The following is a 26,878-nucleotide window of genomic DNA, read 5'->3' as shown; positions in this document are numbered from 1 at the left end:
ACAATAAAAATTAATTTCAAGGAATTAAATACCACCAATCTTTAGGGCCAAAACCCATCATTTTAAACTACAATAAAGATTTTCTTATGGTAAAAGTTTTTCAAAAAATACCAATACTAGCAATGAATCTGATTTTTACAAGTACTTAATTATCAGTGGAAATGTACATATAAAACACATATTGTACAGTTTGAATCTTTTCAGCCTTAATTTTTTTTCCTTGGAAACTCTATGGAGCAGTTCTACTCTGTCCTATAGGGTCGCTATGAGTCAGAATTGACTCGATGGCACTGGGTTTTTTAAAACCAAATAACTTTACTTACATTTTTCCCATCTAGCAATTCCATGCATTTTTCTTTTCTGTTGAAGTTACCAACTGCTTCAGGATGGACACAAGTATGATCCCTGCTAGAAAGAATAGTCATTGGGACCCCTGAGTACGCTGTCCTCCGGAGCTCTCTAGTAATCTGAGCAATCTGCTTGTGTGTGCGTGTCCCAAAATATATTTTGGGTATCTTCGATTTCCCTCCATGATCCTTCTTAATGGCATTTGAAGAATCTTGACTGTTTCCTTGTTTAGGAGAACAACAGCACCTAGAACAGTGGCCAGGGGGCTGTGACAAAGGAAAGAAAAATTAATGTCAGGACTACCATAAAAAAAATGTTATCAAACTTCTCATGGAATCAAAACCTAAAAGTAAAGAATCACAAATGCCAAAGACAAATTTCAGTATTTAAAACTTGCCTGGAAAAAAAAAAAACCTGAAAATTCCATTTCAAATAGGTTTTTAAGTTATAAATGATGTTTCTATATTTGTACTGCTTTCTAACATACCAGTTTTTAATTTCAGTTTTAAGTACATTTTAATTCTCCCCTTTCACAAATTATAATAATGATAAGAGTGGAGAACTATTTTAAGTTTTGCTTAAGTTTCATTGCAAACTTTTCGATATTATAGTTTAGAGTCGATGGTGTTGTTTTCGTTAAGAGCATAATCTATTTAAATATCCCATAACTTACTAATTAACAAAAGCATTTTAAACATAGTTTACAAATGAATAGAAATAAGTTAAATCTAAAGTATCACGAAAAAATGCTTCCCTGGCAAAGATACAAAAATTAATACAAAATATTAATATTTAATAACGAAGGCAGACTGCTTGTGTGGAACAAGTACATCTGAAATTCAATGGCCTGTCATGGAATGCAAACCTATCACTAAAATTGTCATTCAGGATAGTTTTTCCTGGACAATTTCGCTCATAATTCAACTTCATAATTGAAATAGTTATATAAATGTCCTCTTAAATATACCATATGGAACATCAGGAATGCAGTTAATATTTACCTTGATTTTTCTCTCCCATTTCTAAATTCTTAGAAATTAAAAGAAAAAAAGTTTAATGCTATATATTAGAGCCCACAGGTTCTGAATAATTACTCACTTCTCAGCCTCAATTACTACACCAAATGAGATAGAATGAAGGCTCGTTTAAGACAAATGCTGAGAAATGGTTAGTTTATAGAAATGGTCAAGATGAGAAAAAAAGCTAAACTGCACAGTAGCTTTAAAAGAATTTGTACTGGAGAGTTTTAGTTTAGGAGAACAAATACTCTACCTGACCAAAGATTTTTTTTTTTTAATTGTAATCAGTAAGATTAGCCTTCACAAACAAATGCTAAGTCATAGCATGTTACACCACAATACTGGGGATCAAGCTGTCTTTTAGCCTCAACTCAGTGAAAAAGCAAGTTCAAATTACTCCCCAGTCTCGCTCAACCTTGTCCGCCATTAAATATTACAATACATGATAGAATGGATGTAAATGTGACCCCTCTGGAGCTGTCACTCACTGGGATAAAAGGTTCACTGATGTGCCAAATAAACAGTCAGTCAGAGCAGATAAAGTTACAGCCATGCTGGAATTGTTACATTCCCCTCTCAGGTTGCCAGTAACAGCAGATTTCATTACCGACTGCTGCCACATTAAATAGCCAGTTCCAAATATCCTGCCTTCTATATTGAATAATTACTTATTCACTGAAAGGATAAAAAGAAGAGTTATGAATGGGGCTCTTGTCAACAGGGAGGCAGGAAACAGCTGACATGTGGTGTATGTTACATATGTTGCAAAATCCAACAATTTATGGTCACACAGAAAACGGAATCCAAGTTATATCATGTATTTCTGACTCAATCCCTTTTTGGTCTTAGAAATTATCACATTAATTAATTAGCATACTAAAAGAATTAATGTAACTCGAGGTAGCAGAATTAGTGTGCTTTTTCATAATGCAATCTTTTCACTCAATTACACCTTTTCTCCTCTTCGTGATACAGTTAAATTCATTCTGAACATAAGAATGCTAGGGTCCAATGAATCATTACACACTATATGGAAATATATCTGAGCAAAAAGGTAACCCAATAAAGTGGACTTTTCTCAAGCAATTCAATAAAACTTTTTCTCAAGGCTTGGACTACCTACTTTTTTTGGATGTAACAATTTTCAACATCAGTGCCATTTAATTTTTTTACCAACCACTCTTAATTTTGGAATCAAAATTTTTCCTGACAAAAAATTCAAACAACACAGAAACAGACAACAGGTCAACTTCCCCTACCACGAATAACTTAGTGTATAACTTACAGATCTTTATATATATATATATATATATATATATATATATATATATATATATATATAATACACACATATATATATCTTTCATGTAAATATTTTCAAATAAAAAGAAATGTTATTACACAGTTTTATAACCTGCTACTCTGTATTTCACATTTTTTTATTTGTAAAAGTGGTGGATTTGGCACTAATAATTTAAATGAAAGGTCTGCTTATCTTAAAATGTTGTGCTTGTAGCTGTACTAACAAAATCAAAAGATCCCACAGCTAGAAACTGTCTAGAGTTCTTTTACTTCAACAAAAGACTAGGAAGTTTTCTGGTTTCAGAAAACTTCTCCCACTACAGCAGCTTTAAGCAGGTACCTTAAATCTTGTTTTTCATTCCATAATTGAGAAAATCATAAACCACAGCTGATTTTACTTAAACAAGTTCCTGCTTGTTTGTTAGGTTTTAAAGCGCTCTGAAATTACATCATTTATGAATTTGAGGCAGACTCTTCAAAAAGGTGGTTTTTCAATGGATGGTTTCGGAAGTAGAAGATAGAAACTAAGAAGTTAATTTTTTTTCTTTTGCATTATTAAAGAAGAATTATTTCTTCAGAAGTGACTTCTATTGAAGTTTCTATTTAAATGATTTGGACAATCACATTGGAAGATGGAAAAAACTGAATGTGACAGAACAGAGTTTCAAAAAGACATTTCATATAATAACAAAAGAGAATTATTTGTACTTAAAATCAGCAAATTTCAATGCTACAGGAAAGCGAGAAAAATGATTTCAATGATAGTGACAGGAGGTGAGAACATCCTCCGATCCGATTAACAGGTTAACACTTCATGGACTCTCTCTAAAATTATTTGATATAGGAGTCCTGAAATAATTAGATGAATAATTTTATATCTCTAAGTATTTCTCCCGGTCAGAAGCACCTGTTTACAAATGTTAAGATTTGTCTTTCATAGGAATGTTCTCTTTTTGCTTTTGCTCTTGAAATTTACAGAGACTGTTTTAAGAGATGGGAGAACAAATTTTAAAATATTCACTCTCAGCCAGTATATCTGAAGGTTAAGGGAAATAAAACTCATGGGCTCCTAAAAACCTGTAATCTCTAAGAGGTACAAGTAAGTGGCTACACCAAGTGGCAGAATTGAACTCTCAGCTAGAACCTGTCTAGAGTTCTTTTACTTCAGCAAAAAACTAGGAATCCCAACCAAATAACAGCAAAATTATATTATCTTTTAAAGAAAAATACAAAGGATACATACATGTGGGTGTGACTGCTGTATTATTTCCATATGCAGGACTCAACTGTTTAAAAAATACATCTGAAATCTGCAATAGCCAAAACTGTACTTAGAAGATCAGCAACGAAGGATTTTTAGAAAAACTTTCTTGTACTTAAGAATTGCTTTTTATTCCTTCTCATCCTGCTAAATAAGGGCAGATACTAAATTTTTTGAAAAAATTACATAGGATTAGAAGGTATAATCTTAAAACCAAAGACTAACTCTTCACCACTATTTCTTTCAGATTGCTATAATTAGAAGTTCAAATAGCATAAGATACTACAATGTCAACTTCTAAAGTTTTGTTACTTTCTCCAATCTTTCCCTGCCATACACACAAAAATTATTTCCATACCTAAATACAGTTAAAAATAAGCATGGTGATTAAATATTTTTAGAAGTGGAAAAGAATAAAGAAATAGTTAGAAACTAATTTCACTGCCAGGAAGAAATACACAAAAAAAGGAAAAAAGAGACCAAAAAGAAGCTTATTACGTGAAATAAAGGGAAATCTATGTCAATAAAACAGTAACATATTTTTCCTTAACTTTCCACACGTACATATATTGTCTTTCCAACCACACTGCAAATTCCTTGAGGACTTCAACGATGTTCCGTAATTCTTTACTATCTCATTCACTGAGCATGGTGCTGTGCACATAACAAACTTATTTTTAATTGATGGACTATGATTAATGTCCCTAAATCAACTATTGTACCTATTCATCATGTTTTATTTATTTGATAGACACAATCTGAAGTTGGAGCTAGTGGCACAGTGGTTAAGAGCTAGGGCTGCTAACCAAGAGGTCAGCAGCTCGAATCCACCAGCCGCTCCTTGGAAACCCTATGGGGGCAGTTCTACTCCGTCCTATGTGGTTGCTATGAGTTGGAATCGACTCGACAGCACTGGGTTTGGTTTTTTGGTTTTGGGTATCAAAAAGTTACTTCAAAAACAACAGGTTAGCTTTTAAAAGAGAAAGTACATGACAATTCATTATTTTTCCAGGTTAAAAAATTTTGTGATGCTAATCTTTCAGTCATTTTAGCTGTGACTGACACATAGTTTGTATATTCATTAAATGAATTACAACTATCATTTGTTAAGGCTGTACCTGTGCTAAGTACTTTATATGTACTATCTCATTTCATTCATTCATTCAAAAACCTTTAGAATTCCCACTATACCAAACCAAACACAAGACAATGACAAGATCTCACCTCATCTTACTGACAATGAGTGCTTTACTCTTTAGTTGTTCTACAAACTACAGATTTTGTAGTCTATCAATTAGCAATCTCACTCATGAATTAAGGAACTGTTTAAGGTTAGTCTCTCAGTACATTATTTTCCGAACATAATTATAAAATATTCCTAAGATTAAGCTATAAACTTCACAAAAACTACTTCAACTTATTAATATTTAAATTGAATGCCATATTCTTATACAAATAACACGCCCTCCCACGAGGTATGCGTCTGTCCTATGCTAATTGTTCTTTTACAGCAAGATGTAAAAAAAATTAGCATAGCAGCACTTAGGAAAATATCTCAAAGGGGGAGGTTGTGGTTGGCCAACAAACGTAGAAGGCATGTATTAGTTACATAAAAGATACAGCATTTTCTAACATGATTCATTTTATGTTCTATTCCAAAAAACAAACCTAAGTCATTGCCATTGAGCCTATTCCAACTCATAGCAACCTTATAGGCCAGAGTAGAACTGCGCCAAAGGGTGCCCAAGGAGCAGCTGGTGGATTGGAACTGCCAACCTTTTGGTTAGCAGCCGAGCTCTTAACCACTGCATCACCAGGGCTCCTATGTTCTACTGGGGTGGGTGGGGACCTCTCAATAAAAGACGCTAGAGCAAGGGTCAGGAAACTTTTTCCATAAAAGACCAAATGGTAAATATTTTAGGTTTTGCAGGCCATGTGGTCTCTGTTCCTACATAGGAAAATATCTTCATGATGTAAAAGTAGGGAAGTATTTCGTAAATAATACACCAAAAGCACAAAAGACTGAAATTGTTAAAATGTATTTAAATACAATGTAAAGCTTCTCATTAAATGTAAAATTTCTATTTCAATGTAAATGTAAAATTAATTTAGTGTAAACGAGTATAATACACATTAAAATGTAAAACTTCTATTTAAAAAGACAGGCCCTCAAAAAAAAAAGGGTACCGACTGAGAAGGTATTTGCAATACATATAACCAACTGAGGATTAGTATCCATAATACATAAAGAGCTCCAACAAATCAATTTTAAAAAGACAAACCCAAAGAATGGCCAAGAACAGGGAAGTCAGAGAAGAGAAAAGCTGAAAGGTCAATCAACATCTGAAAAGATCTCCAACCTAATTAATGCTCAATCTCACTTGTAATTAGGAAAATGCAAATTAAAACCATAACTAGATTCCATTTCACATCTACCAGATTGGGTGCTGGAGAGGAAATAAAGCAATCCTCATACATTACTGATTCAAATACTATATCCACTTTGGAGAATAAGTGGTAGTCCAGTAAAATTTAAGATACATATCTCCTTTCACTCTGTATGACAGTGCTACGTATAAAACCGGTTGTTGTCAAGTCAATTTCAACTCATGGTGACCCCATGTGTGTCAGAATAGAATCGCGCCCCACAGGGTTTCCAGTAAGTGGTTTTTCAGTAGCTCACCAGACCTTTCTTCCTAGGGGCCTACAGGTGGACTCAAACCTCCAATCTCTTGGTTAGCAGCCAAGTGCATAAACCATTAGTACTATGCAGCAAATCAGTGCTAAGTATATATACTAGAGAAACTCCTGCTCATCAAGACAGATAGGAGTAAAATATTCATTGCGATACTGTTTTAACAGTGAGGAAAGCAAGCTAATTATATCAGCAGAAGAATGGGTAAATACTGTTTTTTTTGTTTTTGTTTTTCAGTCAATGGAATGCTATAAAAACAACAAAAACACAAAAAACAGTTGCTATCAAGCGGATTCCGATTCATGGTAACCCTATGTGTTACAGAGTAGAGCTGTGCTCCATGGAGTTTTCATGGCTGTGACTTTTTGGAAGCAGATTACCAGGCCTTTCTTCCGAGGCATGTCTGTTGGGTTCAAACTGCCACCCTTTATGGTCAGTAGTTAAGTGCTTCAATGAAAAAAATGTAGACAGGTTTAAAAAAAAATGCTTTCAGCAGGCTGAATACGACAAACAAAATTTTATTCTCCCAATAAAGTTCCAAACAAATTAATAATAGAAATAATAATATAAAAACTTTAGGTAGAGAATTACAAATTCCCACTATTGCAGATAATCCTTGGAGCTATGAAGTATGCCTCACAAATATACCTGAAAAATGCTACAAGGGCTGCAAAAGAAACATAATACATCAAATATATTCTGGTTTCTCTTTAGCCGCTTAATGCCTACCATAAGACAGAATAGCTTTCACCTTAACCCCTCCTCACCAACAATTTTCAACCTAATCTATCAGAACAAGAGTTCTTAACTTAGAGTCCATGCACTGTTGTAGAGGGTCTGAGATCTGCCAGAAGCTACAGACACAATTTTGTGTGCACGTCTAAAAAGAGAGTCCATTAACTTTTATTAGGTGCTCAAAGAGGTTTGTGACTGATTTGGGTGGTGGCTTTGTTTTAGAATTTATGTCTCACTTTATAATGGAAATCAAATGGAAGACACATTTATTCTGTAAAGAAACAAAACAAGTTGACAGTCAAAAGAAGATAACTTGATAAATTATTCTGTACTGCTTGTAAACTCATTTCTATTTTAATATTTGTCATAGTTTCCTAATATTAACATAAGGTCAAAATACTTAGATAGTTCACAAATGTTGATTTCTAACTTCATTTTACAGATGAAAAAAGTACAATGTAAAAGATTTCAAGTTGCCACAAAATACACAATAAATTTGTGAAGTTGGACCTCATAACCTTAAATCTTACAATGAACAATTTAACTAGGCAAAAAAAGCAAACTATTGCTCTTCTTTATTTCAAAAAATTTGACACATAAAGAGCTAATGGCAAAAAGACAATGAGTATACAATTATAGTATGATCTTTGAGGCATAAAAAAGAGGGTTTATTATTAACCTTTATCAACCATTTGCTGTTGTCAAGGCTTCTAAATAGTTACTGAATGTTGTATAAATCTCACATAAGCACACACTCTAGTGATAGCAAAAGTGACGTAACTATAGCTTTTCAAGTATTCTTTTTTTAAAAATTCAAACAGTAGTACTGCTCTGCCATCAGTTTCATGATTAAACCACACAAAGCAGCTGTTTATCCACTCACAGCAACCAGCAGGTGAACCTGATTCAATATTTATCACAGGCTTTCACAGATCACTGCTAACCAAGCGAACATTTTAATTAAGCTGGAACTTGCTTCAAAGAGCTCATTCAAGATGTCAATCAGCAGCTAGAGGGATCAGATACAGTGTCAGGTGAGAGTGTGTAATACAAATCCACAACTTTCTTCATCCCATCGCTGTAAATTAGCCTGCTCTAAGGTTCAGACTCTGATTGTAACAGACTGCCAGTCTCCTGGAATGTGTAACTGAAGTCACTCAAATTCTATTGTGAAGGTTGTAAGCAATATGTTAAACTGCAATGGGCTAGCACATTAAGACAGATCCTTTTCACGGTTGTTTTTTGATACCATAAGTGTGTGTTACCCTACTCTCCACTTACTGTTTACTTTCTTGCCTAGTGTAAATGCAGATTCCTTAACACAATTGCCCCAGTTTCTGAAAAGTCTGTTTCAGTAGAATTAATCAAGGAAGATCTAAAGGGTATAATTTTCATCTAAATTTATACTAGAACAATCTTATTCCATAAGAATTCTCAGTTTAAGAAGAATCAAAGATGAGAAAGGGAGAGAAAAAGGGACAGCTCTTCCTTACAGAAGAACGTCAGCTAATAAATGTAAATGGAACGATAGAATTTTTAAAATCACCATCTTGCAACTTCCATGTAGTAAATGATTCAGGCAGCCTACATAAACAGATGCTAAAATTAGGGGGGGGGAAAGTTGTTGAGCAACAGAATATTCCCATAGTCTCCAAGTATCACCCCACAGATTACTTACTAATTAGAAGAGGAAAATGTACCTTTACAATGGAGAGATCTGGTAGTCACCACCTTGACCAAGTGGTTAAACTTTGCATCCTCAGTAGTGGGACAAATTACTATCATGTACCTCTTGATGTGATATAATAACGAACATTTTTATGTGTCCTTCTTGAACAAAACCACAAGACTATGGAATCCAGGCAATCACGATATGAATCAAAAAGAATCCTGGAGTACTAGCAGCAAAAGACAAAATAAATACATTGCTTCATCAAAATAAAAAATTTTTGTTCAATAAAGTGAAAAGACAACCTACGGAATGGGAGAAAAATTTTGGGACCCAAATACACGCTAAGGTTTTATATATATGTATAGATAGATAGATGATTGATACAGTTTTTTTTTTTTTAATCGTGCTTTAGGTGAAAGTTTACAGGACATATCAGTTTCTCGTTAAACAATTAGTACCCAAATTGTTTTGTGACACTGGTTCTCAACCCCACGAAGTATCAACACTCTCCGCTTCCTGACATCAGGTTTCCCATTTCCATTTATCCAGTTTTCCTGACCCTTCCTGCCTTCCTGTCTTTGCTTTTGGGCTGGGTGCCCATTTAGTCTCGTATACATGGTTGAACTACATGTGTTACCGTTTTATAGGGCTGTCTAAACTTCGGCTGGAGGGTGAATTTCAGAAGTGACTTCAGTACTGAGTTAAAAGGGTGTCTGGAGGCCATACTCTCGGGGTTTCTTCAGTCTCTGTCAGACCAGTAAGTCTGGTCTTTTTTGTGGGTTTGAATTTTATTCTACAGTCTTCTCCCACTCTGTCCAGGACTCTTTATTGTGATGCCTGTCAGGACAGTAGGTGGTGCTAGCCAGGCACCATTTAGCTGTTCTGGGCTCAGTCTGGTGGAGGCTGTGGTAGTTGTGGTCCATTAGTCCTTTGGACTAATCTTTCCCTCGCGTCTTTGGTTTTCTTCATTCTCCTTTGCTCCAAACAGGGTGGGATGAGTAGATGTATCTTAGATGGCCACTCACAAGCTTTTAAGCCTACAGATTTACTCAACAAAGTGAGATGTAGAATATTTTCTTTATAAACTACGTTATGCCAACTGAGCTAGATGTCCCCTAAGACCATGGTCCCCAGCCCTCAGCCCAGTAACTCGGTCCCTCAGGGACCAATAAGTTTTAATACTCAGAATATGTAAATAACTCTACAATTTAACAATAAAAAGACAAACAACCCAATTAAAGCACGAGCAAAGAATATGAATTGGCATTTCACTGGAGAAGTCATACAAATGGCCAATAAGCACATGAAGAGATGCTCGACATATTAGCCATTATGGAGATGCAAATGAAAACTACAATGAGATATCACTTCACTCTCACTAGGATGATTAAGGTTAAAAAAACAGAAAACAACAAATGCTGACAAGTATGTAGCGAAAATGGAACCTTCATCCATTGCTGGTGGGAATGCAAAATTGTACAGCCACTGTGGAAAACAGTTTGGCAGTTCCTCAGAAAGTTAAACATAGAAATCCCATATGAGTCAGCAATCCCACTCCTAGGTATAGACCCAAGAGACTTGAAGCAGCGATGCAAACAGACACATGTACACCAATGTTCAATGCAGCACTGTTCACAATAGTCAAAAGGTGGAAACAATCTAAATGTCCAACGAGAGATGAATGGATAAACAAAAAGTGGTACATACACACAATGGAATATTACTCAGTCATAAAAAGAAATAAAGTCTTGATACATGCTACAACATAGATGAACCCTGAAAACATCTGCTGAAGGAAAAAAGGCAATCACTTACAAGAAATAAGAATACCTAGTAAAGAATGTCTGCCTTGAGCATTGTGCTCTTTTAAGATGTATTTATATGGGATCAAATTGACAACAGCAACTCAAAAGATTAGGTACGAACATTATGGGGCAGTGAGCTTATGTTAATAGAGGAGGAACAACTCAGAAAAGGAGGGTGAAAATAGCTGCCCAACTTGAAGAATGTCATCAATGTCACTGAAATGTACATGTAGAAATTTTTGAAATGGTGTATGTTCTGCTCTGTATATTCTCAACAACAAAAATAAAAGAAATTATATATATAAAAAAAGAATAAATGTCTAGTGACCAGTTTATTAGCAGTTACCGTGCACAGGAGGGAGGCAGATGGGGGATCAGTGTTAGGAAGCATGAGTTTCTGTTTACAGTGATGGGAAATTTGACAGTGATTGGGGGTGATGGTTGCACAACATGATTAATGTAATTAATATCACTAAATTGTATACCTGAAAAATGTTGAATTGGCAAATGTTGTGTTATATATACTTTTATAACAATGAAAAAAAATTCAGGAAGAGAGAAACTGTGGTAAAAAAAAGACGTAAAAGTATTATTTAGTTGGTCAAAATTCAACTATACACTTATGTGCACTTATATATTATACTTTGAAAGGCTTTTAAAAAATCCTATCCCTTGGAATGCTGGTGATTATTTTCTCCTTTATTGTATTTTGGTATATTTCAAACTTTCTTCAATAACCTAACTTTTAAATAAGAAAACAAAAGTTATCCTATCAAGTTATCTTCCACATATTGACCAACATGTTATAAACAAAGCCTATATATTAGGGGTTTTTGTTTCTTTATTAAAATTATATATGTAAGTTATCATCAATACGGAAACCCTGGCGGTGTAGTGGTTAAGTGCTACAGCTGCTAACCAAAGGGTCGGCGGTTCGAATCCGCCAGGCGCCCCGTGGAAACTCTACGGGGCAGTTCTAGTCTGTCCTGTAGGGTCGCTATGAGTCGGAATTGACTCGATGGCACTGGGTTTGGTATTATCAATACAAGTCTCTAAAAAAGCACTACTCACTAGAACTTTCTGTGATGATGGAAAAGGTCTACATCTGTACTATTCAATATACTCAGCAGTAGCCACATTTGGCTACCAGGCACTTGAGATGTGATTAGCACAACTGAGGAACTGAATTTTTAATTTTAATTAATTTAAATAAATAGCCACATGTGGCTAATGGTTACCGTATCAGACAGCATAGCTCTGAAATATTACCTAAGGTTTTAGATCCTATAGTGTTTGCAATGGTCACTCTGTGTGTGTGTATGTGTGTTTGTGTGTGTGCCTGTGTATGTGAAATGTTTATGTTAACTCTGTAAATTCAAGTTAGAGAACAAAAGGTAAAAGTATACTGTAAAACTTTGTTCCCATGTAAAACAGGTTCTGCAGGGCTGCAGCTCATAAAAACGAGATCCACAATTTCTGTAGATTAGTAAGCTTTTCATTCTAATCTTTATCTAACTCCAATAAGAATGCCAGGGAGTTTTTTTTTTTTTTGCGATCTGAAAAAAAGTGTTTCTAAATTTAATCTGGAGCCACAACAGATGGACCCGGATAGAACAAGAGAAGAAAATGAAACAGAACACAAATTCTTAAAAAGTCCAGACTTACCGGACCAGTTGAGACTGGAGAACTCCTGAGACTACTGCCCCGAAATACTGTTTAAACCTTCCACCGAAAATATCCTGAGATCACCTTTTAGCAAAATAACATATTGGCACACAAAGGATATTACCTATGAGGATGGGAAAATCCATTAAAAAACTATATGAGACTAAAGGTCAACAATTACTCTAAAACAAAGATGAGAAGACAATGGGAGAGGGAGGGAAACTAGAGTACTGGAAACAGAACACCAGAACACAATGAGAATGCTGGCAATGTTGGCACATTGTGAAAAATGTAACTGTCACTGAACAACTTACGTAGAAACCGTCAGATAGAAACCTAATTTGCTATGTAAATTTTCACTGAAAACATAATAAAATGCCATTTAAAAATAAAATAAATTTAATCTAGAAAATAAACCAGTAAAAGAATAACCAAAAACTTTTAGAAAAAGATAAGGAGGACATATATTCTTACACGTGTAGGAATTTAGTATATACAATAAAGATGCTGCACAAGGGACCTATGTGGACATGTGTCCAGCCCTTTTCTCTGAAAACAGCACATCCTCTCCAGCCCCTACTGAAAGAGTAGACTCAATATCCACATTAATAACGCATGAGCATGCCTACACACACTCCCAGGTATACTGATTAGATCAGGAAGGAATGCCTAACTTGTAAGACCAATTACGGTAGATTCACTTTCCTAGGAATTTGTATTCGGGACATTACGACTGAATTATTAACTACAGGGAACAGAACCAGAACGTTTCGTAGACTTTAAGCCTTCTCTTTTGAGATGTCACAAAAGGTCATATGAAAGAGGATAAATGACCAGAAAAGCCAGTCTAGAAAAAAATGAGAAAACTCTGCAGAGAGAGGCAGAGATGACACACTTGAGGCCCCAAAAAGAACAGAGAAGCTCCCTAAAAACATCAGCATTCCAATGAGGACAGCTGTATCTCCTGCTTGATCTTTGAGTGAGTTTCTATTTTGTAAACAAGCCACGTCTGATTAAGTCAGGTGGCATTTCAAATCACTAAGAAAATTATCTGATTAATATTTAAACAAATGACTGTTTGGAAAAAATTAGTTAGATCCTACTTCCCACATTACAACAAAATAATTTACACATGGATTAAAGATTAATACATCAAAACTGGAGCCATGAGACTTCTAGTCCAATATGGTAGATTAGGCACACACATTTGCCTGCCATCCCTCCTAAAACACCACTGAAATAAAATTAGGTTGCAATTGAGGTCTGAAACTGGCAGCCCACAAAAAATGTCTCTGGTTGACAATTGTGTTTTGAATGGCCGCACAGGGTTTTAAAAATCTGAACCACTTAAAAATTGTGAGATGAAAATCCACAGTTTTGGCTTCTTTGAAAAACTAGATGATTGGCAGCACTGGGCCTACTACATCCCTTCAGAGAAGCAATCAGTCAATGCTGAGTCAACTGAGTAAACATTTAGATAGGGCATACTCTTCAGATATCACACTCCCTGTCACTCAAACAATGTAATCACATGCACTTATACTAGCCTCCTTCATTCATTCATGTCACCTGTCTGGTGATCATTAAAGTTGCCAACTCTTAGTATACCAAAAATAAAAAACCAAACCCTTTGCCACTGAGTCTATTCTGACCCATAGCAGCCCTATAGGAGAGAGTAGAACTGCCCCCACAGGGTTTCCGAGGAGCACCTGGTGGATTTGAACTGCCGACCTTTTAGTTAGCAGCCACAGTGCTTAACCATTACACCACCAGGGTTTCCAACTCCTAGTATAGAAGTACAAAAAGGAATAAAGCCATAACAACCAAGAATACGGAGGAAGGATTCACCAATAAATGAAGGAGTTCAACACATTTCTAGAAATTTAGGAGCAGCTAACAATAAAACAGGTGGATAAAACTGGGGCATGGAATTCATGGCAAGTGTGCCAACAGGGTAGCCCTGGTGGTGCAGTGGTTAAGAGTTTGGCTGCGAACCAAAAGGGCAGCAGTTTGTATCCACCAGCTGCTCCTTAGAAACCCTATGGGGCAGTTCTACTCTGTTCTATAGGGTCACTATGAGTCGGAATAGACTTGATGGCAAAAGGTTTGATGCTAAAGGGAGTTGGGAACCATCTTGCTCAATGGAACCCTACTCAGTTAGCAGGTACAATGAAGGAAGAGAGTGATAAGTAGGGTTGATTTGACAAGCAGGAAAACTGACCTAATGAGCATCCCTACCTATCTCTTCCACTCCCTGGTACAGAACTGCAGGCAGTTAGTAGACACCAAATGCCTCTTTCTCTAAAGAAACAGAATAAAATATATGAGAAAGCTTAAGCTTCTAGGATGAATGCAGGCTTAGATGTTAACTTCTCTGAATTCAGTCCACCTCATTCTCACTTCTGAAAGGCCCACAGCCTCATAACCAGTTCCCTGCCTAATTAAAAAAATACTTTTGCCTTTACTATGTTCCAATATCTAGCTACGAAACATTCAATTGACCCAAAAGCTGAAAAAAGCCTACACCCACAACTCAATCCTTCTGCCTTAAATATAAACTGATGATTACAGATGATCAGCATACGAGAAAACCAACAGCTTAAAAGAGATAAAGACCACAGTAAAACAAATGAAAATTCACTCTGGTTAAAACTCATATTACTTAGGGGTCATTTGGAAAAAAATGACAAAGACAAAAAACTAAACTCTCATTAATGTATTCAAGAAAATAGTATATCCTTCGAGATTAAAAATCTAATTGCTGAAAACAATAGAAGGGTTGAAATAACAAAGGGAATTTTCCTAAATTAAAGAAGGCGCTGAGTCTTCAATATAATAAAACCTACTGAGTAACTAGTACAATGAATGAAAAAGACCCCTACCTAGACATTCAGCTATAGGAAATTATAAACACAAATTACAAAACAGTCATTCATTTAGAATGCAATACAGTCACGAAAAATGACATAGAATGTTACACCCACTACGAAAAACAGTTTGGCAGTTCCTCAAAAAGTTGAACATATATCATGAAAGATGAAAAACTGACCATCCAAGAAGCTCAACCCCATATAGGATAGACCCTAAAAGAAGATGACCAAGGCATATCATAATCACACTTGCTAAAACCAAAGACAAAGAATCCTGAGAGCAGCTCAAGAAAAACAAAAAGTCGCATACAGGGGGAAACAATAAGACTAAGCTCTGATTAGTCAACAGAAACCACGCAGGCAAGAAGGCAATGTGATGACATACACAAAACCTCGAAAGAAAAAAACTGCCAACCAAGAATAACATATCCTGCAAAACTCTTGTTCAAATATGACGGCGAAATTAGGACATTTCCAGATAAACAGAAATTAAGGGAATATGTAAAAACCAAACCAAATTTATAAGAATTATTAAAGGGAGTCCTTCAGTTTGAGAACAAACAACAGCAGATCACAGCCTGAACCTAGGACGCAAGATTGCACGAGCCAGATATCAACCTAGGAAATGAACTCTCAAGGACTATCTAAAACCAAAAGAATTACAACAGGGAACCAGAGAGGTTAATCTGTAAATGACAACGAGGTCAGAACAATAAAAGAGGGAATAAACAGTGTAGGTATAGAGCTTTCTAATGGAGGGGAAGGCAAGGCAATACCAAGTCATGATAGCCTGGTTCAAACCTAGGAAGATAAGGGTAAATTTCAAGGTAACTACAAAGAAAGTTAACAAACCTACTCATCAAAATAAAGAGGAAAAACATAAAGTCTCAGTAAAAACAAAATCTACAAAAGCAAAAGAAATGAAAAAAAAAAAAAAAGCCACAAACAAAAGGAATTCAGCACAGGAGAGTAAGAGAAACAAAGAAAATGTCAGCACCACAAAAAAAGCACTATAAAATGACTGCAATAAACTCACACCTATCAATAACTACACTGAATATAAATGGCCTAAATGGACTCATCCAGAGACAGAGAGTGACAGAATGGACAAAAAACAGGATCCATCAATATGCTGTCTACAAGAGACACACCTGAGAAACAAAGACATAAATTTATTAAACATCAAAGGATGGAAAAAATATATATCAAGAAAACAGCTACCGAAAAAGAACAGAAGTAGCAGTACTAATCTCAGATAAAACAGACTTTAAAACAAAATTCACCATATAAAACAAAGAAGGGCACTATATAATGATTAAAGGGAAAACATAACCGTAATAAACATCTACGCACCTAATGACTGGGCTCCAAAATACATAAAAGAAACTCTAACAACACTGAAAAGAAAAACTGATAGCTCCACAATAGTAGTAGGAGACATCAACAGGCCACTCTTGGTAAAGGACAGAACATCTAGAAAGAAACTCAACAAAGATACAGAAGAGCTAAAGAGCACAATCTGCCAACTTGACCTCATAGACATATATGGAACTCTCCACCCAACAGCTACAAAGTATACATTCTTTTCTAATGTACATGGAAAATTCTCCAGAATACAATGAAATACATCATACCAAAACCTTTGGGACACAGCAAATGCAATACTCACAGTTCAATTTATAGCAATAGATGTACACATCAAAAAAGAAAAGGATAAAATCAAAGCATTAGCTACACAACTCAAACAGAAAGAGAACAGCAAAAAAAAAAAAAAAAAAACCCACAGCCACCAGAAGAAAGGAAATAATAAAGATCAGACTAGAAATAAATGAATTACAGAACAGAAAAACAATATAAAGAATAAAAAATCAAAAGCTGGTTCTTTGAAACGATCAATAAAATTGACAAACCACTGGCCAAAGTGACAGAGTGACAGAAAAGAGGAGAGGGTGCAAATAACCCAAATAAAAATGAAATTGGGGGACATTACAACAGACCCAACTGAAATAAAAAGGATCATAACAGATTATTATGAAAAACTATACTTCAACAAATTTGAAAACCTAGGCGAAATGGGACAAATTTTGAGAAACACATAACCTACCTAAATTTACACAAAATGATGTTGAAAATCTGAATAGACCCATAACAAAAGAGAATGAAAAGGTAAAAAAAAAAAACCCAAAAAACTCCCCCCCAAAAAAGCCCTGGCACAGATGGCTTCACTGAAGAATTCTACCAAACATTCAGAAAAGAACTTAAACCAGTACTACTCAAACTATTTCAGAGCATAGAAAAGGAAGTGATACTTTGAAATTCAGTCTATGAAGCCACAATAACCCTGATACCAAAACCAGGCAAAGACGCCACAAAAAAGAAAGTTACAGACCAATATCTCTCATGAATATAGATGCAAAAATTATCAACAAAATTCTAGCCAATAGAATTCAGCATTATATATTTAAAAAAAAAAAACACCATGACCAAGTAGGATTCATACCAGGTACGCAAGGATGGTTCAACATTAGAAAATCAATCAACATAATCCCCCACATAAATAAAAGGAAAGAAAAGAATCACATGGTCATCTCAATCGATGCAGAAAAGGTATTCGAAAAAGTCCAACACTCAGTCCTAATAAAAACTCTCAATAAAATAGGTACAAAAGGGAAATTTCTCAACATAACAAAGGGCATCTATACAAAACAAACAGCTAACATCATTCTTAATGGAGAGAGGCTGAAAACATTCTCCTTGAGAACAAGAACAAGACAAGGATGCCCTTTATCACCACTCCTGTTTAACATTGTCCAGGAAGTCCTAGCTAGAGCAATAAGGCAAGAAAAAGAAATAAAGGGCATCCAAATTGGTAATGAAGAAGTTGAACTGTCCTTATTTGCAGATGATATGATACTATATATAGAAAACCTAAAGACTCCACGAGAACTAATAGAAACTAATAGAAAGATTCAGTAGAGTAGCAGGATACATAATAAACATACAAAAATCAGTTGGATTCCTATACACCAATAAAGAGAACAATGAAAAGGAAATCAGGAAAGCAATACCATTCATAATAGCCACTAAAAAAAAATACTTAGGAAAAAAATCTAACCAGGGATGTAAAAGACCCATACAAAGAAAACTACAATACACTACTGCAAGAAACCAAAAGAGAGCTATATAAATGGAAAAACATACTATGCTCATAGATAGATAGACTCAACAATCTGAAAATGACAATTTTACCCAAAGCAATTTATAGATACAATGCAATCCTGGTCCAAATACCACAAATATTCTTTAAAGAAATGGAAAAACTAATCATTAACTTTATATGGAATGGGAAGAAGCCCCAGGTAAGTAAAACACTACAGAAGAAGAAGAATAAAGTAAGAGGACTTGCACTATCTGACCTCAGAACCTATCATACAGCTACGGTAGTTAAAACAGCCTGGTACTGGTACAATGATAGATACATTGACTAATGGAACAGAAGTAGAAACCCAGATGTAAATCCATCCACCTATGGTCACCTGATCTTCTACAACAGCCCAAAGTCCATAAATGGGGAAAAGACAGTCTTTTTAACAAATGGTGCTAGCAAAACTGAATGTCCATTTGCAAAAAAATGAAACAGGGCTGATACCTCACACCCTACACAAAAACTAATTCAAAATGGATCAAAGACCTAAATATAAAGCCAAAAACCATAAAGTTCTTAGAAAATAAAATAGGATCATTGCAAGAGGCCCTAATACATAGCATTAACAGGATACAAACCATAACCAACAATACACAAGCTCCAGAAGATAAGCTAGTTAACTGGGATCTTCTAAAAATTAAACACCTATGCTCATCAAAAGACTTCACTGAAAGAGTTAAAACAGAACCTACAGACTGGGAAAAAATTTTCGGCTATTACGAATCACACAAAGGTCTCATCTCTAAAATCTACAGGAAAATACAACACCTCTACAACAAAAAGACGAAAAATGCAATTAAAAAATGGGCAAATGAAATCAACAAACACTTGACCAAGAAAGACATTACAGCAACCAGCAGACACATAAGGAAATACTCGCAATCACTAGGCATTGTTGTTGCTGTTGTTAGGTGCCGTCAAGTCGGTTCCGACTCATAGCGACCAGTTCCACTAAAAAATAAAACACTGCCCAGTCCTGCATCACCCTCACAACTGTTGTGATGCTTGAGCCCAATGCCGCAGCCACTGTGTCAATTGCTGACCCTCTACTTTACCAGGCATGATGTCCTTCTCCAGGGATTGATTCCTCCGGATAATATGTACAAAGTATGTGAGACGTAGTTGCGCCATCTTTGCTTCTAAGGAACATTCTGGTTGTACTTCTTCCAAGATAGATTTGTTCATTCTTTTGGCAGTCCATGGTATATTCAATATTCTTTGCCAACACCACAATTCAAAGGCACCAATTCTTCTTCAGTCTTCCTTATTCATCGTCCAGCTTTTGCATGCATATGAGGTAATCGAAAACACCATGGCTTGGGTCAGGCGCACCTTAGTCTTCAAGGTGACATCTTTGTTTGCTTTTCAACACTTTGAAGAGGTATTTTGCAGCCGATTTGCCCTAGCAATGCATCTTTTGATTTTTTGGCTGTTGCCTCCAAGGGTGTTGATAATGCATCCAAGTAAAATGAAGTCCTTCACAAACTCAATCTTTTCTCCACTTATCATGTTGTTGCTTACTGGTCCAGTTGTGAGGATTTTTGTCTCCTTTATGTTGAAGTATAATCCATACTGAAGGCTGGGGTCTTTGATCTTCATCAGTAAATGCTTCAAGTCCTCTTCACTTTCAACAAGCAAGGTTCTGTCATCTGCATAATCCAGGTTGTTAATGAGTCTTCCTCCAATCCTGATACCCTATTCTTCTTCATATAGTCCAGCTTCTAGGATTATTTGCTCAGCATACAGACTGAATAGGTATGATGAAACAATATAACACTGATGCACACCTTTCCTGACTTTAAACCATGCAGTATCCCCTTGTTCTGTTCAAACGACCGCCTCTTGATCCATGTACATATTCCTCATGAGCAAAATTAAGTGTTCCGGAATTCCCATTCTCGGTAACGTTCTCCATAATTTGTTATGATCCACACAGTTGAATACCTTAGCACAGTCAATAAAACACATGTAAACATCTATCTAGTGTTCTCTACTTTCATCCAGGATCCATCTGACATCGGCAATGATATTCCTGGTTCCATGTCCTTTTCTAAATCCAGCTTGAATTTCTGGCAATTCCCTGTCTGACTTCTTCATTGCAAATACCTTTTTGCACCAACATAAACAGCTACTATACACATGGACCTTGCCAGATGGAAAAGCTCAATATCATCAGTCAAAACAAGGCCAGGGGCCAACTGTGGAACAGACCATCAGCTGCTCATATGCAAGTTCAAGCTGAAACTGAAGAAAATGAGAGCAAGTCCACGAGAGCCAAAATATGACCTTGAGTATATCCCACCCGAATTTAAACCATCTCAGGAATACATTTGACACATTTGAACATTAATGACCAAAGACCAGACAAGTTGTGGAATGACATCAAGGACATCATCCATGAAGAAAGCAAGCAGTCACTGAAAAGACTGGAAAGAAACAAAAGACCAAGACGGATGTCAGAGGAGACTCTGAAACTTGCTCTTGAACGGTGAACAGCTAAAGTAAAATGAAAAAACAATGAAGTAAAAGAACTGAACAGAAGATTTTAAAGGGCAGCTTGAAAAGACAAAGTAATTATAATGACATGTGCAAAGAGCTGGAGATGGAAAACCAAAAGGGAAGAACACGCTCAGCATTTCTCAAGCTGAAAGAACTGAAGAAAAAATTCAAGCCTCAAGCTGCAATAGTGAAGGGTTCTATGGGGGAAAATATTAAATGATGCAGGAAGCATCAAAAGAAGATTGAAGGAATACACAGAGTCATTATACCAAAAAGAATTAGTCAATGTTCAACCATTTCAAGAGGCAGCATATGATCAGGGACTGATGGTACTAAAGGAAGAAGTTCAAGCTGCACTGAAAGAACTGGCGAAAAACAAGGCACTAGGAATTGACAGCATATCAACTGAGATGTTTCAACAAACAGATGCAACGCTGGAAGCGCTCACTCATCTATGCCAAGAAATATGGAAAACAGCTTCCTGGCCAACTGACTGGAAGAGATCCATATTTATGCCTATACCCAAGAAAGGTGATCCAACTGAATGCACAAATTATCGAACAATATCATTAATATCCCATGTAGGCAAAATTAAGTGGCTGCAGCAGGATATCGACAGGGAACTGCCAGAAATTCAGTCTGGTTTCAGAAGAGGATGTGGAACCAGGGATATCATTACTGATGTCAGATGGATCCTGGCTGAAAGTAGGGAATACCAGAAGGATGTTTACCTGTGTTTTATTGACTATGCAAATGCATTTGGCTGTGTGGATCATAACAAATTACTGATAACTTTACAAAGAATGGGAATTCTAGAACACTTAATTGTGCTCATGATCACAGATAGATCAAGAGGCAGTTGTTCGGTCAGAGCAAGGGGATACTGAGTGGTTTAAAGTCAGGAAAGGTGTGTGTGTCAGGGTGGTATCCTTTCATCATACCTATTCGATGTGTATGCTGAGCAAATAATCCAAGAAGCTGGACTATATGAAAAAGAATGGGGAATCAGGATTGGAGGAAGACTCATTAACAACCTGCATTATGCAGATGACACAACCTTGCTTGCTGAAAGTGAAGAGGACTTGAAGCACTTATTAATGAAGATCAAAGACCACAGCCTTCAGAATGGATTGCACTTCAACATAAAGAAAACAAAAATCCTCACAACTGGATCAATAAACAACATCATGATAAATGGAGAAAAGATTGAAGTTGCCAAGGATTTCATTGTACTTGGATCCACAATCAATAGCCATAGAAGCAGCAGTCAAAAAATTAAAAGATGCATTGCATTGGGCAAATCTGCTGCAAAGGACCTCTTTCAAGTGTTAAAAAGCAAAGATATCACCCTGAAGACTAAGGTGCACCTGACCCAACCCATGGTGTCTTCAATCACTTCATATGCATGCAAAAGCTGGACAATGAATAAGGAAGACCAAAGAAGAATTGATGCCTTTGAATTGTGGTGTTGGCAAAGAATATTGACTATACCATGGACTGCCAAAAGAATGAACAAATCTATCTTGGAAGAAGTACAAAAAGAATGCTCCTTAGAAGCAAGGATGGTAAGACTGTGTCTTATATACTTTGGACATGTTGTCATGCGGGATCAGTTCCTGGGGAAGGGTGCCATGCTTGGCCAAGTACAGGGTCAGTGAAAAAGAGGAAGACCCTCAATGAGGTGGATTGACACAGTGGCTTCAACAATGGGCTCAAGCATAAAAATGATTGTAAGGATGGCACAGGACCAGGCAGTGTTTCATTCTGTTGTGCATAGTGTTGCTATAAGTCAGAACTGACTTAATGGTACCTTACAACAACAAGGTCAAGAAGAGAGAGTGTTGACATGTCGTGGGTTTGTTAACAAATGTCATAAAACAATATTTGCACTAACTGTTTAGCAAGAAACTAGCTTGCCCTGTAAACCTGCATCTAAAGTACAATAAAAAAAAAAAGTTGAACACAGAACTACCATATTATCCAACAATTCCAAGCCTAGGCATACACCCAAAAGAAGTGAAGACAGGAATGCAAACAGAAATCTGTACACCAATGTTCATTGCTATACTTTTCACAATAGCCGAAAGGTGAAAACAACTGATACATCTGTCAACCGATGAATTGATAAAGAATATGTGGTATATACACACTCAGCTATAAAGAGAAATGAAATCTTGATGTATGCCACAACATGAATGAACCTTGGAAATATCATGCTGAGATTTCTTAGGGCATACACTATCATTTACATCAATCAGTTGCAAAAAGATTGTATGTATCATCTCACTTATATGAAATAAGCAAATATCTAGAAACCAAAGATTATTAGTGGTTAGCAGGAGTGGGAGACAAGGGGAGGCAAAGGGTGAGTTTTTGTTAGGGGGCATTGAGTTTATGTTAATAGTAGTGGAATAATTTGGAAAAGGATGGTGAGAATGGTTGCACAACTTAAAGAATGTAATCAATGTCAATGAATTGTACATGTAGAAATTGTTCAGTTGACCCATATTTTGTTATGTATATCTTCATCACAATAAAAATAATATTGTATAAGAAAATTAAATGGCATGAAAACATAATTCTGATCTATTATTATAAAGAAGGACCACTGGACATTATTTGCCTCCTGAATGATGTAACAGTAAACATATGGCACTAAGTATTATTCTAAGGAGCCCTAGTGGCACAATGGTTAAGCCCTCGGCTGCTAACCAAAAGTTTGGCAGTTTAAACCTACCCAGTGGCTCTGCGGAAAAAAGACAAGGCAATCTGCTCTCATAAAGATTACAGCCTAGAAAACCCTATGGGGCAGTTCTACTCTGTCACATTGGATCTCTACAAGTCAAAAAACAACTCGACAGGCCTATGAACAACAACAAATGCGTTATTCTTGAGGAAAAACAATAACAAAATCAAACCTAAATCTAATTCAATCTCTAGAACTATCTGTACTGAAAATATGGGGATAGAGGACTATCTTAAATGATACTATGAGAATACAATTAACCAAATCCTGAATAGAGTAAATTCTACAAGATAAATAATACAGTTTTTTAAACACATAAATGGCATCCTTGTAAGAGAAATGTCAGGTATGGATTTTGTTTGGATTCTGATTTTTAAAAAATCCAACTCTAAAATGACATTTTTGCAACTATCAAGGACAGCAATACACAGACTACATATGAGACAAATTAAAGAATTACTGTAAATTCTTTTAGTTATAATGTTATATTTAAGACGTCATTGCTATTTTTTTTTTAAAGGCTTAATCTGTAAAAGATATGTACTAAATTATTTGTGGGTGAAAATGGTGATGTCTGATATTTGCTTTAAAATGCTCCAGTCCCTCACTCTCTCCTCCCTCACCACCTGAAAAAAGAAAGGAAAAAACAAAGCTGCATTTCAATGGCAAAATACTGTTAATTGCTGAATAATGATTACAAGGGGGTTCATTATATTGTCCTCTGTGCCTCTATGTATGAAATTTCCTTAATAAATTTTTTTTAAAACTAAGAGAAGTTTAAAATTATTTTTTATAAAGAAGCCTAACAGTGGTCCAAACAAGACCTAAATGAACTTTTGCCAAAAATGTCAAGAGAGCAATCTCACTAAATGAATATTGAAACAATGAATTATAAATGTGTGTGCACATATCTGTGTGCATATATATACATACTTCTATACATATATACACACACAAAAACCCAAACCAAAAAACCCACTGCCGTCGAGTAGATTCCGACTCACAGTATTGGACAGGGTAGAACTGCCCCACAGAGTTTCCAAGGAGCGCCTGGTGGATTCGAACTGCTGACCTCTTGGTTAGCGGCCGTAACACTTAGCCACTACACCACCAGGGTTTCCATATACACACATACATATTCATATTCAAGGAGCCCTGGTGGCATAGAGGTTAAGCACTCAGTTGCTAACCGAAAAGTTGATGGTTTGAACTCCCCAGCCACTCTGCAGGAGAAAGATGTGGCAGTCTGCTTCCGTAAAGATTACAGCTTGGAAACCCTATGGGGCAGTTCTACTCTGTCCTGTACGGTCACTGTGAGTCAGTATCAACTGGACAGCCATAGAATTATACATATGTATTCAAAAAGTCAGTATCATGCTTAATAGGGAAACACACTAGAAGCATTCTTTAAGGCCTTCAATAAGACAAATGTGTCCACACTTCCCAGGACAATTCTAGTTAATACCTGTTGTTTCAGATTAATTATTAATAGTGACCCCCCCCGAACCCTGACCTTCATTCTCAAAAGTGCCCTTGTGTGGACAATAAATTACATGGTCATTCTATCTATTATCTTTATTACTTAACACTTATTCTTAAGATACTACCCAATACAATCCAAATAAGAAATTAGATACATAAAGCTCCAAAAGAAGTAAAATTATCACTATTTGCAGAAGACACAAGTGTATACTTGGAAAATCTGAGAAAACTTACTGAAACTTAAAAATAATAAGAGAATTTAGTAATGTGGCTGCGTACAAAATTAATAAACAGAATACCACAACTAATTTAAAAAAGGAATAGGAAAAAAAAAAACACAATTACAAGAAAATAAAAGATAATATACCTAGCAATCGACTTAACAATAGATTTTTTAAATTATTAAGAAAATGTTTAATACTATTCAAGGAAAGAAAAAAGAAAAAAAAATGGAAACATATAGCATGGTCTTGAATAGGAAGACTTACCATCACAAAGGTGTCAATTCTCCCTCAAATAATCTATAAAAATATACCAAGAATATTTTTTAACTAGACAGGCTAATTCTAAAACATATGTTGTTGTTTTGTGCCGTCGAGCCAATTCTGACTTGTAGTGACATATTTCAGAGAAGAACTGCTCCACAGGGTTTCCTAGGCTGTAATTTTTAGGAGAACAGATCACCAGGTCTTTTCTCCTGCAGAGATGTTAATGAGTTCGAACCACTGACCTTTCTGTTAGCAGCCAGGTGATTAACCATTGCACTACCAAGACTCCTTTCTAAAATACATACGTAAAAAAATAAACAAGCAAGAAACCAAAATACTTTTTTAAAAGAGTAAGAGTAAATAGGAGGAACTGGATACACAGAATATTTTAAGCTACAATATAATCAAAACAGTGTGGTACTGGCCTATAACTAGATAGGCCAATGGAAAATAGAATAGAAAGTTCAGAAATAACCCCACATACATTAGGAATTTAGAATATCCTGAAGGCATAAAGGTGGCATCTCAAATCACCAGGCAAAAGAAACATTAATCAATCAGTGATACTAGAGCAACTGGGTGGCAACTCTGAAAAAGAAGTTATGTTCATAACTCATACTAGTTACCAGAATAATTTCCAGATTTAAATTGTAAGACTTTATCAAAAAACTAAAGAGACAACCTACAGATTGGGAGAAAATTTTTGGAAACCATATGTTGGATAAGGGTTCCATATCCATAACACTCACAACTTAACAACAAAAAAGACAAACAATCCAATCAAAAAGTGGGCAAAGGGCTTGAACAGACATTTCACCAAAGAGAATAACAAATGACCAACAAGCACATGAAAACATACACAACATCACTGGCCATCAGGTAAATGTGCTAGGATGATTATGATTTAAAAAATGGAAAACAAAAGGTATTGGCAAGGATATGAAAAACTGGAACCCTCATCCATTGCTGGTGAGATTATAAAATGGTACAGCTTCTGTGGAAAACAGTTTGGCAGTTCCTCAAAAAAGTTAAACATAAACTCTCACTTAAAGCACAATAAAAATTATTTAAAAAAAAAAAAAGTTA

The 26,878-nt window shown here is 35.8% G+C and overlaps 1 protein-coding gene across 3 annotated transcripts in view; it reads right to left on the bottom strand.

Moving 5' to 3' along the window:
• The window catches only part of BRIP1 (BRCA1 interacting helicase 1), a 177,186-nt gene that overhangs the window by 118,553 nt on the left and 31,755 nt on the right, over positions 1-26,878 (bottom strand). For all 3 annotated transcript variants that reach the window (XM_064271319.1, XM_064271317.1, XM_064271318.1), the window contains one exon: positions 324-614. In XM_064271319.1, coding sequence (XP_064127389.1) covers positions 324-614 — 291 coding nt within the window. The remainder of the gene's footprint in view (positions 1-323; positions 615-26,878) is intronic.

Source organism: Loxodonta africana, chromosome 18 (genome assembly GCF_030014295.1).
Source record: "Loxodonta africana isolate mLoxAfr1 chromosome 18, mLoxAfr1.hap2, whole genome shotgun sequence".
NCBI lineage: Eukaryota > Metazoa > Chordata > Mammalia > Proboscidea > Elephantidae > Loxodonta > Loxodonta africana.
This window is presented reverse-complemented; position numbering and strand designations above follow the sequence as displayed.